The 18,320-nt window shown below is 42.2% G+C and overlaps 2 protein-coding genes across 4 annotated transcripts in view; both read left to right on the top strand.

The window, feature by feature from the left end:
* Positions 1 to 18,320, top strand: part of LOC144692582 (flavin-containing monooxygenase 5-like) — a 406,487-nt gene that overhangs the window by 294,227 nt on the left and 93,940 nt on the right. The gene's annotated exons all lie outside the window — the stretch shown is intronic.
* LOC144692581 (flavin-containing monooxygenase 5-like) overlaps positions 1 to 18,320 on the top strand; it is a 37,181-nt gene that overhangs the window by 10,881 nt on the left and 7,980 nt on the right. For both annotated transcript variants that reach the window (XM_078561589.1, XM_078561587.1), the window contains exons 3-6: positions 710 to 898; positions 6,523 to 6,688; positions 12,855 to 12,997; positions 17,270 to 17,457. In XM_078561589.1, coding sequence (XP_078417715.1) covers positions 710 to 898; positions 6,523 to 6,688; positions 12,855 to 12,997; positions 17,270 to 17,457 — 686 coding nt within the window. The remainder of the gene's footprint in view (positions 1 to 709; positions 899 to 6,522; positions 6,689 to 12,854; positions 12,998 to 17,269; positions 17,458 to 18,320) is intronic.

Below are 18,320 nucleotides of genomic sequence, written 5' to 3'. Positions count from 1 at the left end.
TCACTCTCTGTGTAAAGAAGATTCGCCTGAATTCCCTGTTGGATTTATTAGTGGCCATCTTGTTCTTTGACCCAGAAATGGGAACATCTTCTCTCTGTCTACCCTATTAAAACTTTTCACAATCCCAAAGACTTTCTATTAGATCACCCCTCAGCATTCTCTTTTCTAGACATGCTCAACACGCCCACCCACTGCTCGGCCACAGACAATAAGGCCAGTAGAATGCTTAACTATTAAAGACAATACATTAGAGAAGTTGTGATTTAAACTCTATAGTGTTCATCGCAGAGTACACCTAGAATATTCTGGTCACTGAGAAGCAAGCGAATTCGAGCATTGGAGGCAGACAGAGAAGAGCTAAGAGGCTGATGCCTGGTGTTTGAGTTGGGAGGCAAGTCTGCAGAAATTGGGCATCTCATGCTTGAAAGCAGGCATCTAAGAGGTGACTTTATTGAGGTATGTAAGACTGTAAACAGTGGGCGCAGGTTGGAGGGAGGTAAGCAAATCTGAAAAATTACTTTTAAGTTACAAGCAAGGCAAAGGGCCACAAATTCAGATTAGTCACAGGCAAATTTAGGATTGATATCAGGAAATTATTCTTCTCCAAAATTTAAATTAAGGGGGATATTTTGGAATATTATTGTTCATGGTTTGCATAAAATGCAGCAAAAATCCGACAAATTATTTTTTCAATTTTATTTTTGTTCAGGAAAATGTAACAGATGGCAGAGCCAGCATCTATAAATCATTGATCATCAACACTTCCAAGGAGATGATGTGCTTCAGCGACTTTCCAGTTCCTGAAGATTACCCAAACTACATGCATAACTCTAGGATTCTGGACTACTTCCGCTTATATGCTAAGCACTTCAATCTGCTGAAATATGTACAGTTCAAGGTAAGATTTACATCTGTTTTCTACAAATTGCAGCACGTGCACATGACGCAGTCATCTTGAGGCTGGTTCTCCCTGGGGGCGCTGATGAAATTGCTCACTCTGAGATCAGTGGCTCAATGGATGCGTTTCATTTGTACACGCTTGCTGCAGGTGGCCCCAATAGCACTCTTCATGCCCTGTCTACAGTCTTTGACACAGTTGACCACACCAACCTCCTCCAACACCTTTCCACTGAAATCCAACGAGTTGGAATGGCATTCACCTTGTTCTATTCTTATCTATCTAATCATAGCTTGCAATGGTTTCCCTTCCTGCTGCCACACCGTTACTTCTGGTGTCCTTAAGAATCTAACCTTGGCCCTCTCCTATTTCTCATCTAAGTGCTGCCCCTCAGTGACATCATCTGAAAGCACAGCTTTGTTTTCACATGTACACTGACACCACCCAGCTCTACCTTACCATCACCTCTCTTGACTCCTCCACTGTTGCTATTTATTGGACTGCTTATCTGATGTCCAGCAGGGAATGAACAGAAATTTCCTCCCATTCAACATTAGGAAGATCAAACCCATTGTTTTCGGTCCCTGTTCCAAACTCTGTTCTGTAGCTACCATCCCTTTCCCTGGCGACAGTCTGAGATTAAACTGGACTGTTCACAACCTCGGTGTCAGATTTGACCCTGAAATGAGCTTCCAACCATGTAGTTGCATCATCAATAAGACCACCTATTTCCATCTCCTCCATAACACCATCCAACTTCATCCCTGTCTCAGCTCACCTGCTGCTGAAACCCTCATTCATGCCTCTGGACTTGATTATTCAAACACACTCCTGGTTGGTCTCCCACATTCTATCCGCCTTAAACTTGAGGACATACAAAACTCTGCTGCCTGTTTTCTAATTCACACTAAGCCCCATTCACCTTTTGCCCCCCCTGAGCTCGCTGACTTACATTAGCTCCCAGTCAAGCAACATCTTGATTTTAAAATTCTCATATTGGTTTTGAAATCTCTCTTTTCTCTTGCCTTTCTCTGTCTCTGTTACCTCCACCAGCCCCTGAGATATCTGCACTCATTTGATCCTGGCCTCTTGAGCATTGTCGCTTTTCATCGCTCCACCATTAGTGGCTGTGCCTTCATTTGCGTAGGCCCTAAACCCTGGAATTCTCCCTCCTCTACACCACCCTGTCTCTCTTTCCTCCTTTAAGATGTTCCTTAAGCTCTACCTCTTTAACCAAACTCCTGGTCTTCTGATTCGATATCTCCTTATGTGGCTCAGTGTCATTTTTATACTGCTCTTATGAAATGCATTGCTGCATTTTATTTCAGAGGGGCTACCTTGTGATGGAATCCATGATTTCAAAGCTTGTATTTTTTAAAGACAGGCCAAACTGAGCAGGGAAACTGACCCTCCCAGTTTCTAAGGAAATGAAAACTGAAACTGTGATTGGAAACCAAAACTTCTAGGGAGACAGAACCTGGTTGAAAGATATAAAAGGACACAGATCAACCCGAGCTCAGAAGGAGCAGTTGATGAGTCCATTTGTGCAGTTCAGGCAACCTGAAGAAGGTTGAAGATAACATTGGTGGATCTACACCATCCAGATCGAGTTGAGGAGGTTCTGCAGACTTGTGCCATTTGTGGTGAAGATTGTGCCCCTAGAACTCGAGTTGGTTGTGCGCAAGCAAGATGGTTGTGGTGGTTGGAGATCAATCATCTCAGTTCCAAGACATCACTGGGGGAGTTCCTCAGGGTACTGTCCTCGGTGCAACCATCTTCAGCTGCTTCATCCACTACCTTTTTCCATTGTAAGGTCAGAAGTGGGGATGTTCGCTGATGATTGCACAATGTTCAGCAACATTCAAAACTCCTCAGATACTGAAGCAGTCCATTCCAATTGCTGCAAGACCTAGACAATATCCAGGCTTGGGCTGACAAGTGGCAAGTAACATTGTGCCACACAAGTGCCAAGCAATGACCATCTCCAACAAGAGAGAATCCAACCATCACCCTTTGACATTCAGTGGCATTACCATCGCTGAATACCCCACTATCAGCATCCTGGGGGTTGACCAGAAATGGAACTGGACTAACCATATAAATACTGTGGTTACAAGAGCAGGTCAGAGGCTAGGTATTCTGTGGCGAGTAACCCACCTACTGACTCCCCAAAGCCTGTCCACCATCTACAAGGCACAAGTCAGGAGTGTGATGGAATACTCTTCACTTGCTGGGATGAGTGCAGTTCCAACAACACTCAAGAAGCTTAACACCTTCCAGGACACCCCTTCCACAAACGTTCATTCCCTCCACCATCGATGAACAGTAGCAGAAGTGTGTATCATCTACAGGATGCACTGCAGGAATTCACCAAGGCTCCTTAGGCAGCACCTTCCAAACCCATGACCACTACCAGCTAGAAGGACCAGGGCAGCAGACACATGGGAACACCACCACGTGGAAGTTACCCTCCAAGTCGCTCGCCATCCTGACTTGGAACTTTTTGCCATTCCTTCACTGTCATTGGGTCAAAATCCTGGAATTCCTTCCCTAACGGCACTATTGGTGGACATACAACACAGGGACTGCAGCGGTTCAAGAAGGCAGCTCACCACCACCTTCTCGAGTGCAATAGTGACAGGCAATAAATACTGGCCTAGCCATCGATGCCCATATCCCGTAAATGAATAATAAAAAAGCTGTCAACTGCGGATCAGACTAGGAGGAGGAGCTGAAATTCTTCACAAGGAACTCAGAGTTTTGGAGGAGTTTGTGACTGAATTTGATCTATACACTGGTTGGGCTGCTGAGCCAAAATCGTAAGATCTGTCTTAGTTGTTTCTGCCGTTGATTGTGTAATTTATAATTGACCATGATTTGCCTGTTAATTCATGTTTAACTAATGGTGATTCTGGGTTGTAGGGTATCGATGATAGTATTTAGTGCTTGCTTTGTTTGACCCTTGTATAGTGAAAATTCTTCTGTTTTCAAACCGTGGAATCTTGTGGCTTCATTCTTTAGGTAAATAATTGGGGTTTTGGATTTCTTCTTTTTAAAAAAAGTTACTGGTCTCTTCTGAGATCATAACAATGTAAATATAAGTTGTCTGAAATCGCCCTGTGACACAGAATTGGCAAGGAGTAGTGAGCCAGCAGAACAATAATCTGATGAATGTAAGGTTCGGGTCTGCTGGTAGCATGTGGCTCAATGCTGCAACAGCTTCATTTTGTAAAATGAGGCCTCCACAGGTACCTCTGCTTAGCCAGATGCAAGTTTCTGCCTGTGTGCTTTTGGTGTGTGCATGGTGGGTGCCACGTACTTCTGGTGTAACCATACCAGCCTGGCCCCCCTGTGTTGCTTCTCCTGCATAAAGACATGCATAAAAGAGAGCAAAACTCGGAGAGGATAAAAAGCACAAAGATATTTTTAATGTCTATATTATGAAAATCACATGACCTGTCACCTGTAGACTATTCGTTGTTGAGTGCATCCATACAATTGTTACATTTCTGACCAAGCTGGCCATTCTCGGACTGAACCAGGCTGTTGCAACCTTGATGTTCCATTTGTTCCTGAGCGGAGTTTCCAACCCCATGTCCTCTGCATCACAGAGAGTGCATACTACTACCCCTGTAACCTCTCCTGTTTGTAGCCAATCTGCCACTGGAGCATTTACTTTTGTCACCTCCAGCCTCGACTACATCAAGGTTCTCCTGGCCGACCTCCTCCTTTGGTTCATGTAAAACTTTGCTGCTGATATCCTATTCTGTACATGCTCCAATCACCCAATACTCATGTCCTTGGTCCCTCAACACCTGAGGAATTTAATATTACCATCCCTGTAATTACGTCCCTTCATGGCCTTCCTTCCCTACCTCTCTATTGCTTTAATCTACTGTAAAGAAAATAATAGTTGTAAGGATTTTGTTTAAGGGAGGGGAGTGGCAGGGAAGGGAGGGAGGGAGTTCCAGACAGCAGAGGCAATGTAGTGCAAAGAGCGACCACATGGTGAAGTGAAGAACACCAAGTAGGCTGGTGTTAGAGAACTGGAGACTGCATAAATAATGCAAACACGGAGGTGATCAAAGATTCAGAGGGATTTGAAGGTGAGCACCAGAATCTTAAATTCAATTATCTGCGACACACAAATCAGTGGGCTTGGCAGCTTCGTGACAAATGTGCGGTTGAATTTATAATAATAAATGTTAACATTCTTTTCAGATATTGCCTTTTCAACTTCATCTGTAGCCAGTATTGTTGGGTCTGCCACAGCTTTTTCCGCAGCTTAAGAATGCTCAAAGTATGAAAGGATTTAAAATGTTGAGCTGTCCCGATCCAAAATGAATGTAATAAGGAAAATAATGTTTTAAATGAAACATGCAGAACTAGCTTTGCTTTTCTTGCTCTCGTGACTCCAACCTGGTACAAAAGCAAAATACTGCGGATGCTGGAAACCTGAAATAAAAACAGAAAATGCTGGGAAGAACTCAGCAGGCCTGGCAGTATCTGTGGAGCGAGAAGCAGAGTTAACATTTCGAGACCGTATGGCTCTGAAGAGTCGTACGGACTCAAAACCTTAACTCTGTTTCTCTCTCCACAGATGCTGCCAGACCTGCCGAGTTTTTCCAGCATTTTCTGATTTTGTTTCAGATTTCCAGCATCCGCAGTATTTTGCTTTTATCTTAATGCTTTAGGTCGATGGCCTTTTATCAGAACTCTAATCTAATGCCTGTGTAAAATGTCCCTTTTTGCTGTTCTGCCTGAACTGGGACCCATTGTGACTACAGCATGATTGTTACCTGTTCTGCCTTCTGTATCAGGTGAATGGCAAACTCTATCTTTGCAAAATTGTGATGGTTACTTTGAAAATAGGATTAAAGTCAGCAAGGTGTTTGCAGATAATGGGATTTTTCTCTTTTGCTGTCAATCAAGATTCACATTCCTTGCTGTAACATATGGGAATTCCCAGAGGTTGTGAATGCTGTATTCCCGAGTTGCTGATCTTAGCTGGGAAATCAGGGAGTCACTGAGCAGCCCACACTGCCCTCTCACATCATCAGCTCCTGGGACAGATGTTGTCACTGAAAATAGTTCTGAGGTGGCACCTCAAAAAAAAAATCCAAAAATAGGGCTGGGAGTCAGATTGTCTGGGACAGCATTGTCATAATGTTCACTTTGCTGCTGATGGAAACTTATTGAAACCATTCATAGTCTTAGTAGGTAGGGGCCTCACCATTACAATACTTGGAAACAAAATGGGGGAGCAAATGGACTCGGTTTTAAAACAAAATAACTTTGGCTGTCTAGTCTACATTCTAAGAAGTCGAACATCCAATTCAAAAGATGGACTATGTGGCTCAAACATAGGCAGCTGGGCAGCCTAAGCAAATCACTTATTCAGGGAACCAGACATGCCTTGGGGTATCCAAAAAGTGCAGGAGATTAAAAGGGTGAAGTCTAGAAAAATAACAGCATGATTTTAGTTAATTCAAGCCATGTTGAAGTTCCCTTTTGTTCTGTATCTTGTTCTGATTGTAGAATCCTATAGGAAATTGCAGAGTGAATTTAGCAATAATGTTCCCAAATTGTTCTCTCCCCCCACCCCACCCATTCCATTCCTGTAGACCAGTGTGTGCAGCATAACAAAGCGGGCGGATTTCTCCTCCACGGGACAGTGGGATGTTGTGACGATAGATGGTGAGGGCAACTCGGAATCAACTATTTTCGATGCCATTCTGATCTGTACTGGTCACCATGTCAACCCCCATTTGCCTCTGGATTCCTTTCCTGGTGAGTTGCTCATGAGTATGTTCATCAATGAAATCACATGTTGAGGGGGGGAAAAAATATACAGAGAGTACAGCATGTTCCGTAACATGTTACAGGGTATCAAAACAATAGCCTTTCATTTATATAGCACCCTTAAAGGCCTTAGGACATCCCAAAAATCTACAACCAATTACGTATTTTTTTTTAAAAGCGTGGTCACTGTTGTAATGGAGAAAATGCAACAGCCAATTTGCTCAATAGCAAGCTCCCACAAACAGCAATGTGATAATGACCAGGCCTTTGATAACATGCCACATAATAGACTGATGAAATAAGGCCAGAGCATGCAGAATGAGGGGCCAGTTTTAGAATGGATAGTTAGCTGGCTGCAAGGCAGAAAACAGAGTGTAGGGGTAAAGGGTAGTTATTCAGGGTGTTAGAAGGCAGGAAGCGGTGTCTCACAAGAATCATGCCAGGAACACAGGGAGTGTACAATTTATGTTAAATATTTAGATGTTGGGATCAAAAACACAATTTCTAAATTTGCAGGTGACGACAAATTGGGAGGTACAGTTGATAATGAGAAACTGCAATAAACACTACGTCAAGAAACTTGCAAAAAAGTACATATAATTGCAAATGAATTTCAACACAGTTAAGGGTGCGGTATTTCATTTTGTTAATAAAAAGGAAGTTAAATATTACTTGGAAAATAATCTAAATAGGTTGGGGAACAAAAGGAAACTGGGAATGCAATTAGACAAATCAATGGGTGTTGTGACATGGGTCAATTAGGCCACAACAAAGGTAAACCAAGAACTAAGGTGTATTTCTAGAGGGATAGAATTGAAAAGGAGAGTAGTCACATGAAACTTGTAAAAAGCCTGTGTTATATTACATTTGGAATATTGTACAGTTCTAGTTGCCATATTGTAATAAAGGGGATAGAGGCACTGGCAGAGTGCAAAACAGGTTTACAAGGATGATACCAGAACTACAAAGTGATACCCATCAGGAAAGAGTGAACAGTCTCGTCTCACTTGAAACTGGAAGGGTGACCTAATAGATGTCTTCAAAACCATGAAAGAATTTGCTGGAGTAGCCAGCATTTGCACTTCTGAAAGAACAAAACTAGAAGCCATCAAAATAAGATCATCACAAAGAAATCATATAGGGACTTCAGAAGAAACTTCTTTACCCAGAATGTGGAACTCATTATCACGGGAGTAGTTGAGGTGAATAGTATACAGGAATTTAAGGGGAAGCTAAATAAGCATATGAGGGAGAAGGGAATGAGGGTTATGTTGATAGTTTGTTGAGGAAGGCTGAGAGGAGACTCAAGTGGAGCATAATGCTTGCATGGACTTGTTGGGCTGAATGGCCTATGTAGATATTGGACAGGAATCCCCTGCTGCTGTTCAAAATAGTGCCTTGGGATCTTTTACATCCACGTGAGAGAACAGACTGTCCTCAGCTTAATGTCTCATCTGACAGATGGCAACTCCAGCAGTGCAGAACTCCTTCAGTATTACACTGGTGTGTCAGCCTAGACTTTTGAGCTCAAGTCCCGAGAGTGGGAATTGAACTCTCAATATTCTGGCAGAGGCAAATTGCTACCACTGAGTCATGACTGATATATATTAATGATCTAGATTTTGGTGTGCAGGGGACTGTTTCAAAGTTTGAGGACAATACAAAACTTGGAAGCATTGTAAACTGAGAAGAACAGTATAGAATTTCAAAAGGACAGAGACAAGTTGGTGGAGTGGGCAGATAGGTGCCAGATGAAGTTCAATGCGAAGAAGTGTGAGGTGAAGTATTTTGGTAGGAAGCACATGGAGAGACAATATAAAATAGGGGGTACAATTCTTGAGAGTACAGGAGCAGAGGGACCTAGGTGTATATGTGCTTGGATCATTAAAGGTGGCAGGACAGGTGGAGAGAGCAGTTAATAAAGCATACAGTATCCTGGGCTTTATTAATAGGAGGATAGAGTACAAGAGCAGGGAGGTAATGCTGAGCTTATATTTGATACTAGTTAGATCTCAGCTGGAGTAGTGTGTACAGTTCTGGGCACTAAACTATGGGAATTGGAGAGAGTACAGAATAGGTTTATAAGAATGGTTCCAGGGATGAGAAACTTCAATTATGAAGATAGATTGGAGAGGTTGGGACTGCTCTCCTTGGAGAGAAGGCTTAGAGGAGATTTGATAGAGGTGTTCAAAATCATGAGGGAGCTGGATAGAGTAGGTCGGGAGAAACTATTCCTGCTCGTAAAAGGATCAAGAACGAGAGGGCACAGTTTTAAAGTGATTTGCAAAAGAAGCAAATGTAATGTGAGAAAAAACTTTTTCACACAGCAAGAGGTTCGAGTCTGGAATGCACTGCCTGAAAGTGTGGAGGCAAGTTCAATTGAGGCATTCAAGAGAGCATTAGGTGATTATTTAAAAAGGTGTTGAGCGATGCTGGAAGAACAATAGAGTTGAACAACATGCATGGGTACAGAAAAGGCAGGAGAACGGCACTATGGCATAATGCTCATTTGGAAAGCTGGTGCAGACATGATGGGCAGAATGGCCTCCTTCTGTGCTGTTACAATTCTGTGATTCTGTGACTGACACTAAGGGCTGGATTTTCCCTTCCAACTTCCAATTCCTGTTTCCTACCCCCACGGGAAACAGCCAATTTTTAAAATTTAATCTTTCATGGGATGTGGGTGTCACTGAGTGGCTTGCTAAGCCATTTCAGAGGGCAGTTAAAAGTCAACCACATTGCTGTAGACCTGGAGTCACATGCAGGCCAGACCAGGTAAGGATGGCAGATTTCCTTCCCTAAAGGACATTGGTGAACCAGATGGGTTTTTACAAAACTCGATGATAGTTTCATGGTGACCATTACTGACACTGGTTTTTAATTCCAGATTTATTAATTGAATTTAAATTCCTCAGCTGTAGTAGTGGGATTTGAATCCATGTTCCCAGAGTATTAACCTAGGCCTCGGGATTGCTAGTCTAGTGACATTGCCACTATGCCACCATCTCCCCTGGTGCCACACTGCCCCCACCCGCCCACCCATATTAGTATGCAGCTGGATTCCCTGTCCAAATAAGGGTGGAGGGTGGGCTCTTGAAATTGCAGGGCCAATCAGAAACCTTCCCAGCTTGAGAGCTGCAGCAGGCTGCAGTAAGATGGTAGGTAACTCTAACATGAAGATGTCCTCATTAAATTTTTTTTGTTTTCTATTTGAAGTTTTAAAAAGCAGCCAGGCCACCACTGGGGGAGGGGCAGGATTTGGCAGGTTGGGGGTAGCATCCCCCTATAGGACAGCCTTTGGCTGATCTCACACCCAGGCAGGCAGAGAGGGCCTATTAGTCTGCCTGGAGCACTAGCCCCCCTGCTGGGTGCCCACCTCTAGACAATTGAACTGCTTCAGTCAACCTCCTTTAACTCTGGTTAACAAAGGCTTTTAATGGGCAGATTGGCTATCCACTCATGTGGGGGTGGGGGGTAACCCTGGCAATCCGAACGCACCTTGGCAAAAATGTCTGGTGCCAGGCATGGGGCTAGGAATCCTGCACACCAGCCAACGAGGGTATATTTGGGCCCCATCCATTTCCATTCCCGACCTCCACAGGCCAAAAAATTCAGATCTAAGTATTTGACTCTTCTCCAGGTTTGTTATAACCTCAACAAGGGGAGGGATCTGCCTTACTCAGAATATATAGAGAGTATATTATTCCATATATAAAAATTTCATAATTTCTTGTTGGTTTTTGACTGTCAATAAAGTTGTAGCTATGTTCTTGCAATCCGTTATTTCGCAGGCAGTGATAGTGGTAGGGGTATTCAAGATCCTGAGGGGTATAGACAGGGTAAATCGTGAGATACTGTTCGCACTCAAGAGAGCATCAAGAGGGCACAGATTCAAAATAATGGGCAAAAGGAGTGGAAATGATGTGAGGAAAAATTTTTTTACCCAAAGGGTGGTTGGAGTCTGGAATGAACTTCCAGAGAGGGTGGTGGAGGCAGGTTCGATTGAGGTATTCAAAAGGAAATTGGATTGCTATCTGAAAGGAGAATGTGCAAGGTTACAGGGATAAGGTAGGGGAGTAGAATTAGGTAGAATGCTCTTTCAGCAAGCCAGTGCAGACTGGATGGGCCGAATGGCCTCCTTCTGCACTGTAAAGATTCTGATTCTGTGATTTTGAAGTAAGCAACAAATTTTCAGTGGGAGGCATTTTTTACTGCACCTTCCATTTGTATTAATGAACAATTCAAAATAATCGGATTGGAATTAAAAGCGGTACATTGTTGAAACATTCATTGAAGAACAGTGTAGGGCCAGACTTGTCTCTGGATAAAGAACGGGGACCTGAAGGTAATAGAACGTTAGGGTGGACTTTTCAACCAGCTGTCCAGTTTTAAAATTGGTTTTGCAGACAGTGTCATAGATTAATATAAAGGTAGAATCAGAGAATGGTTACTGCACAGGAGGCCATTCAGCCCATCATATCTGCAAGAGCAACTCAGCTAGTCTCATTCCCCCTCCCTCTCCCCGTAACTCTATAAATTTTGTCTCTTCAGGTGCTTATCCAATTCCCCTCTGAAAGCTCAGCCTGCACCAACTTGGTGGGGGTGGGGCAGTGCATTCCAGATCTTAAACACTCACTGCATAAAAACGTTTTTCCTCATCTGCCAATCATCTTTAAACAGTGTCCTCCGCCAATTGGAATAGTTTCTCCCTATCTATTCTGCCTATACAACTTATGATTTGAACGTCTCCATCAAATCTTCTCTTAACATTGTCTTCACCCACTGGTAGTCTGAATTTTGCAGTCAGTGATGAAGCAATAGCACTCGTCACTGTCCTGAGATATTTGCCCACAATGATCTAGCGATCTCCTAGCACGCTATCACCTTTCCTGGCCTCAGTTTGAACCCGGCGCCAAGTCATGGAGATCTCCAGGCAGCGAGCAACAATGATCTCATCGAGCAAGTTAAGCAGCCAATCACGGTAAAGTATTCTCACATCAAAGCAGGAAGGGAATAGCAGTAAAAAGATTCACTTTTGAGTTTTAAATTTTACAGATAGTGAAATAAATGATTAGGACGTGCACATGGACATAAGGTAGAAGCTAAAATCTCCCAAACAAACTTTGTTTTATTTAAATGTGGAATTTCATGGGGACACATGATATAGAACATATAAACGTACTCTTTCAAGACCAGTGAGGCTGTTTAGCAGTAATTATGAGCATAGTATGCTGTTTAAAAATTCAGTTACGTATCATTCAACAAGGTGTAACTTCTTCAAAGGTTTTTACAGTGAGACTAAAAGCATAAAAGAGTAGAAGTTTTCATCAGCTCGATGATTTCTAATTGATAAGATTCTGGACAGCAACTTCTGGATTACAACATGCAACTGCACATGTGCGGAGTCCAGAAGTTGCTGCTATTTTCAGAGTAGTAACTTCACCATCATTAATATTGCAAAATCTGGGCCAGCAGATCAAAAATGAGGTCTATTAAGGAGGAATATCCTAAAATTGAAGTTCATAATACAGAAGAAAACTAGGAAAAATACAAAAAAGCAGGGAAGAGAAGCAAATCAGGGAGACTAGAAGGATAAATGGACAGTACATAAAAAAAGATAAATAGAAAGCAGAGGGGATAGCTTTAAAAAGTGATGGAATTGCATTGTAGAAAATACAGAATGTCAAGAGATATTTTACATCTGCTTTTTGAGAAGTAAATGAAGGAGAAAGACAAAAACTGGAGGAGGATGTTGGGGTAGCATGAATTCATGTTGAAAAGGAAACTACTAAAGCACCTTTAAGGCTGATGGGATTTAAGGCTGATGTGTCACCAGGATAAGTCTACCACAGGTAGACAGAAGCTGATCAATCACAGCACATGAGCAGGAGTTAAATAAAGAGCAAAAATATTAAAGGGAATAGGAAAAGAATAAGGTATTTGAATTGGATTGATAGAGAAGCTAGTATCTGCAGACACGATGAGGCAAATAGCTTCCTCTTGTGCTGAAATTGATTATGACTATTTCCTGCACAGACACAAACACAAATGCATAAATTCTTTTAGTCTGTTTATATCAAGATTTTTATTACCGGACAGAATTATATATTGAGCAAGTAACATTCCTTTGGCTTTCTCTCTCATTTTTAACTAGGCATAGAAAAGTTCAAGGGTCAATACATGCACAGTAAGGAATATAAAGGACCCCTGATGTTTGAAGGAAAGAGAGTGGTAATAATTGGAATTGGAAACTCCGGGAGTGACCTTGCAGTTGAAATCAGTCGACATGCTAAACAGGTAAGGATCAACTCATAATAAGGTATCTCGCCTTTCAGAATTGTTGAACATGGTTACTGCCTGTAAAAGAATCGACTAGCTTTCGCTGAAACTTTATCTGTCTGTCACCTGGTGCTATTCCAAACCTGATCTGTTATAACCTTCTTTGACAGCACTTCTCTACCCCACTTCTTGACACATGGCACAGAGCTGCATAGTAAACAATGATGTCCAGAATGTGACAACAAATAACAGTGGATAATTACATAGGAACAAGATGACATAATCCTAAAATTAGAGTCAGTCCATTCAGCAGTGATGTTAGGAGGCATTTCTTCTGCAGAGAGTGGCAGAAGTGGGTGGTAGAACTCACTTGGGGTGGACCATTCAGCGCCTCAAGCCTGTCCACCATTCAATAAGATCATAGCTGCTGTTTTCTTCTTAACTCCATCACCTACCTTGGCTCTCTATCCTTTTTTAACCCTTATCTAGCAAAAATATATCTATCTCCAATTTTAAATTCCTAATGGAGCTCGCATCTAATTTTTTTTGAGAGAGAGAGTTCTACTTCCCACTTCTGCCACTCTCTGTAGAAGAAATGTCTCCTAACATCACTGCTGAATGGACTGACTCTAATTTTAGGATTATGTCATCTTGTCCTAGACTCTTTCACCAGCAGAAAAAATTCTCTCTCTCCGCCCCATCAATTCCTTTCAAAATCCGAACTACCTCAACCAAATCACTAGGCTAATTTATGTGATCTCTTTCACAATTTAACCCTTGGAACCAATGTTTTCTCTGAACTGCGTGGGTGCATGGCTGTGATCAAGCAGTGGTCCTTTGAAGATGCGCGCTGCACCGCTACAGGGCAATCTTAAAGAGACTGTGCAGTACAACAAATGAACCGCACATAGCAAGGGGAAGTTAGAAGGAACATTGCTTGGAGTCCTGGTAACATTTTGTGGAATCAGCACTGCACTCTTTCCAAGACAAGTAGATAATTGCCAAGGGTGTGGCGTTTAGAACTCTACACAGTACTCAAGATGTGATCTAACTATTGTGTATGGGAATGGAAAATATGTATTCCGAGGAAACTATTGGAAGCTAAATCTCTGTAGTTAAATGTAGAAAGAAAGTAATAACTAGAATGGCCACTTGGTTTGTATTATCATTATCTTAAATTCACAGGATGCAATGAGGCATCCACCATTTATCCAGATTCAGGAAAGTAAGGATTAGTATGAATTGGCCAGGTTTAGAGATTAAAAAGAAAAGCTGCAAATGCTAAAAACCTGAAATAAAGGCAGAAAATGACAGAAATAAGCAGATTAGAAGAAAGAGACAGTTTGTGACCCAGTTTCTACATCTCTCTGTGTTCACCGTTTGTGAAAAACTCTCAATTCACTTACAACTGCACTTTCAAAACCCAAATTGCATAGACTTTGACCCTCCATTCACCACAGTATTTCTGACCCTCCATCCTAGCAAACTACCATCTCATCTCCAATTTCACCTTCCTCTACAAAGCCTATGAGGCTCCCAAATCAGTGCCCATCTTTCCTGGTGTTCCATGTTTGAATCCCTCCAATCAGGTTTTCCCTTTCCATTGCACCAAAATGGCTCTTATTAAAGTCACAAGTAACATCCTATGTGTTTGTGACAAAGGTAAACTTTCCATCCTCACCCATCTCGACCTGTCTGCAGCCTTTGACATGATTGACCACATCATCCTCCTCCAAAACATCTCCACGGTTCACCAGCTTTGTGGAACTGCATTTGCCTGGTTCCATTTTTATCTATCTAACCATAGCCAGAAAAATTCCTGCAATTGCTTCTCTTCACGCTCAGGCATTGATAACTCTCCACAAAGGTCTATCCTTGGTCCCCTCCTTTTTCTCATCCACGTGCTGCACCTTGGGAATGTCATCCAAAGGCACAACATCAGTTTCCACATGTGCATTGCCAACACCCACCTCTACCTAATTACTACTTCTTCACTGTCTCTAAATTGTCAGACTGCTTGAATAACATCCAGGACTGGATAAGCAGAAATTTCCTTCAATTAAATATTGGTAGGGCTGAAGCCATTGTCATCAGACTTGCCACAAACTCCATTCTCCAGCCAGTGACTCCATCCCTCTCTCAGGCTGAAGCATACTGGAGCCATGTTTAACGCCGTGTTGAGCTTCCAACCACGTACCCACACCATCATCAAGATGGCCTATTTTCACCTCCATAACATCAGCTGACTTCACCCCTTGCCTCAGTCCATCTGCTTCTGAAATCGTCGCCATGCATTTGTAATCTCTAGACTCGACTATTTCAATGCACTTTTGGCCAACCTTCCACGTTCCGCTCTTTAGAAGACTTGAGATCATCCAAAATTCTGCTGCCCATGTCCTAACTCACACCATGTCCTGTTCAGCTGCATGCTCGCTTACTTACATTGGCTCCCAGCTAAGCAGTGTCTTGATTTTACAGTTCTCATCCTTGTTTCTAAATTCCTTTCCCCTCCACATCTCTGTAATCTCCTCCAGCTCCAAACTCTCCAAGATATTTTGACTCTTCTAATTCTGGCATATTGGGAATCCCTGATTTTAACTGCTCCACTATTGGTGGCAGTTCCTTCAACTGCCAAGGCCCCGAGCTCTAGGATTCCCTCCTTAACCCTCTCTGCCTCTCTTATCTCTATTTAGAAACCCCTTAAAACCTACCTCTTTGATCAAGCTTTTGGTTATCTGCTGCATTTTCACTTATTGTAGCTCAGTGTCAAATTTTCTTTGCTCCTATGACAAACCTTGGCACACTTATTACATGAAATGCACTATATAAAAAGAAGTTGTTGTTGCAGGTCTGTTTCATGTCCTAGTTGACTTGATGTGCATTTCTAGTACAGTATTTCCTGTTTTAACTTGGGTTACACTCATTACTATGATCAGCTATCTAACAAATGTGCCCACCTTTTGTTCCGGCATTCTGAAATACTTCTAATGCATGTACAACAATTGCATAGAAAAACATCAAATTTACAGCACAAACTGGCCATTTGAGTCCAGTAGGCATAAGGGTTTTAATGCTCCACACAAGCTTCCATTGATCCCCTTTTCATCTAACCCTATCAGTATATCATTATGATCCTTTCTCCCTCATATGGAGATCTAGTTATCACTTAAATACATCTCTGCTATTCACCTCTACTACTGACGATGGTAGCAAGTTCCATATTTCACTGCCTAAATAAAGAAATTTCTCCGGAACTCCTGTTAAATCATCTTACACTTATGGCCCATAGTTTAAGACTCTCACAAGGGGAAACATCTTCTCGCACATCTATCCTAATAAAACCCTTAATTTCAAATTTTAACGCGGTTATTGCATCATTGGACCATTACTTTGTTTGCTCGGGCATGTCCACACCATGGAAGATGGTCGCACACCAAGGACTTTCCTTATGGTGAGGTAGCCAGAGCCAGGGGTCCAGTAGGATGCCCAAGGCTCGGCTTCAAGGATGCTCACAAACATGACATGAAGGCCCTGGACATCAATTAACGCACATGGGAGTCACTAGTGGATGACAGAGGAAAACGTCGACACTTCCTGTGGGCTGGTATGCACCTCCATGATGACCAGTGGCTACAGTGGCTTGGCAACTGAAGCCAATGCTGAAAACAACAACTCTCAGTGACGCTTGGAAGCTCCATGTACAGCACTTGTGGTAGAATCTGTCGCTCAAGAATTGATCTCTTCAGCCATCAGCAAAGCAACGTCATTTGAAGACACCCCATCTGAAATGGATTGTTTGCTGCATGTCCATCATCGTCCATAGATGGAAGGATGCCGGAACTGATTATAAATCATGATTTTAAAAAGGAGGTTTGTTAATTGAATTATGGCAAACTGGTCTGGGACTTTTAAAGAGCAATAACTGACTAAAGAGTCAGTCTAAGAGACTAAACAGAATGACTAAAGAGCAATAAAGTTGAAACCTATTTGACAGGAAAATGATAGGTGATTCATGGGCCAATTAAGAGGTGCCCATGACATTTCAGCCATGATGTCCCCTCCTGATGTTTATATCCTTTCCAATATTCCAACAGGAGCTACTGGAGAATGATAAAAAGTGGGAAATCTAGTGAGCTTGTTTTTTCTTTCCCCCAGAATCCCACCAGAATCAGTGGTACATATCTGGTTCTCCTTTGTAGAAAATAAGATACAATATTAGTGTTTACCTGTGCATGAACATGGGGAAGATTTTAAAACTCACTGTCCTTATGTTCTTGAAATGACCTGTAGGTATTTCTGAGTACGAGAAGAGGTGCCTGGATAGTAAACCGAGTGGGTGAAAGAGGATTACCTGGAGACGTACAGTTTAACCGTCGCATTATTGTCTTTTGGCCTTCATCTGTTATTACCTGGTATGCTGAAAGGGCCCAAAACAGTCGATTTAGTCATGAAAACTATGGCCTTCAGCCTAGCCACAGGTTTGTAGTACCCGGCAACATTCTGTTCTAGGAAATTTGAACAATGTGGCATAGCTGTCTCTCTCCTCCTTTAAGTCACACCTTAATACCAACCTCTTTGACCAAGCTTCTGATGACCCATCCTAATGGCCCAGATTTTGTGGTCAGTGGCAAAGGAATGGCACTTGTTCTTCAATACGCTTACAACTCCCCACAGACTTTCCATGCTCTTTTGTGTGGTAACTTGCAGTTCTGAGAGATCATTTTCAGCATGGTGCCCTCTACCTGAGGTCTGTGCTGTGTGTGAACAGGGCCAGCAACAGCACATCTCAAGAGCGTGTCTCTTCACCCAATCTGATTGAAGAATCCTCATTGAGACATGCGGAGTAGAAACCAGGAAGTGTCAATTAGAATATTCATTTCAATCTAAAGTCATGTACAGAAAGAGAAATAGAGGGAGAAAGAAATATAGGATTAAGAGAGAGAAATAGAGACCAAAAAAAAAAAAAAAATTTTTTTTAAGTCTTCAATAATTACAATCTGAAGGAATGAGACTCCACACTTGAAAAAGTAAATTTTCAGTGCCAGAGAAATTGTTTGGCAATTATTAAGACTTGTCACATTATTTAAAGTTCACTTACACCTGAATGCACTAGTCCTAACTTTTTGTGGTGTATCTTGTTGGTAAGTATCGCAAATGCATACCCTTCATGTTAATAAAAAAAGCATTAAAACACAAGGTACTGGTGTAGCAAAAGCTGTGGAAGAGCAGCAACCTCCTGATTTCCCTATCTGACTGTGCATATGCAGATACCAGAAGTTGGTGTCTGGGTCATGCCAAAATAAAAGTGAACATTGATAGCCTTACTGTAATTCTTAATATA

The sequence above is a fragment of the Cetorhinus maximus genome, chromosome 17 (genome assembly GCF_964194155.1).
Source record: "Cetorhinus maximus chromosome 17, sCetMax3.hap1.1, whole genome shotgun sequence".
NCBI classification, from domain to species: domain Eukaryota; kingdom Metazoa; phylum Chordata; class Chondrichthyes; order Lamniformes; family Cetorhinidae; genus Cetorhinus; species Cetorhinus maximus.
This window is presented reverse-complemented; position numbering and strand designations above follow the sequence as displayed.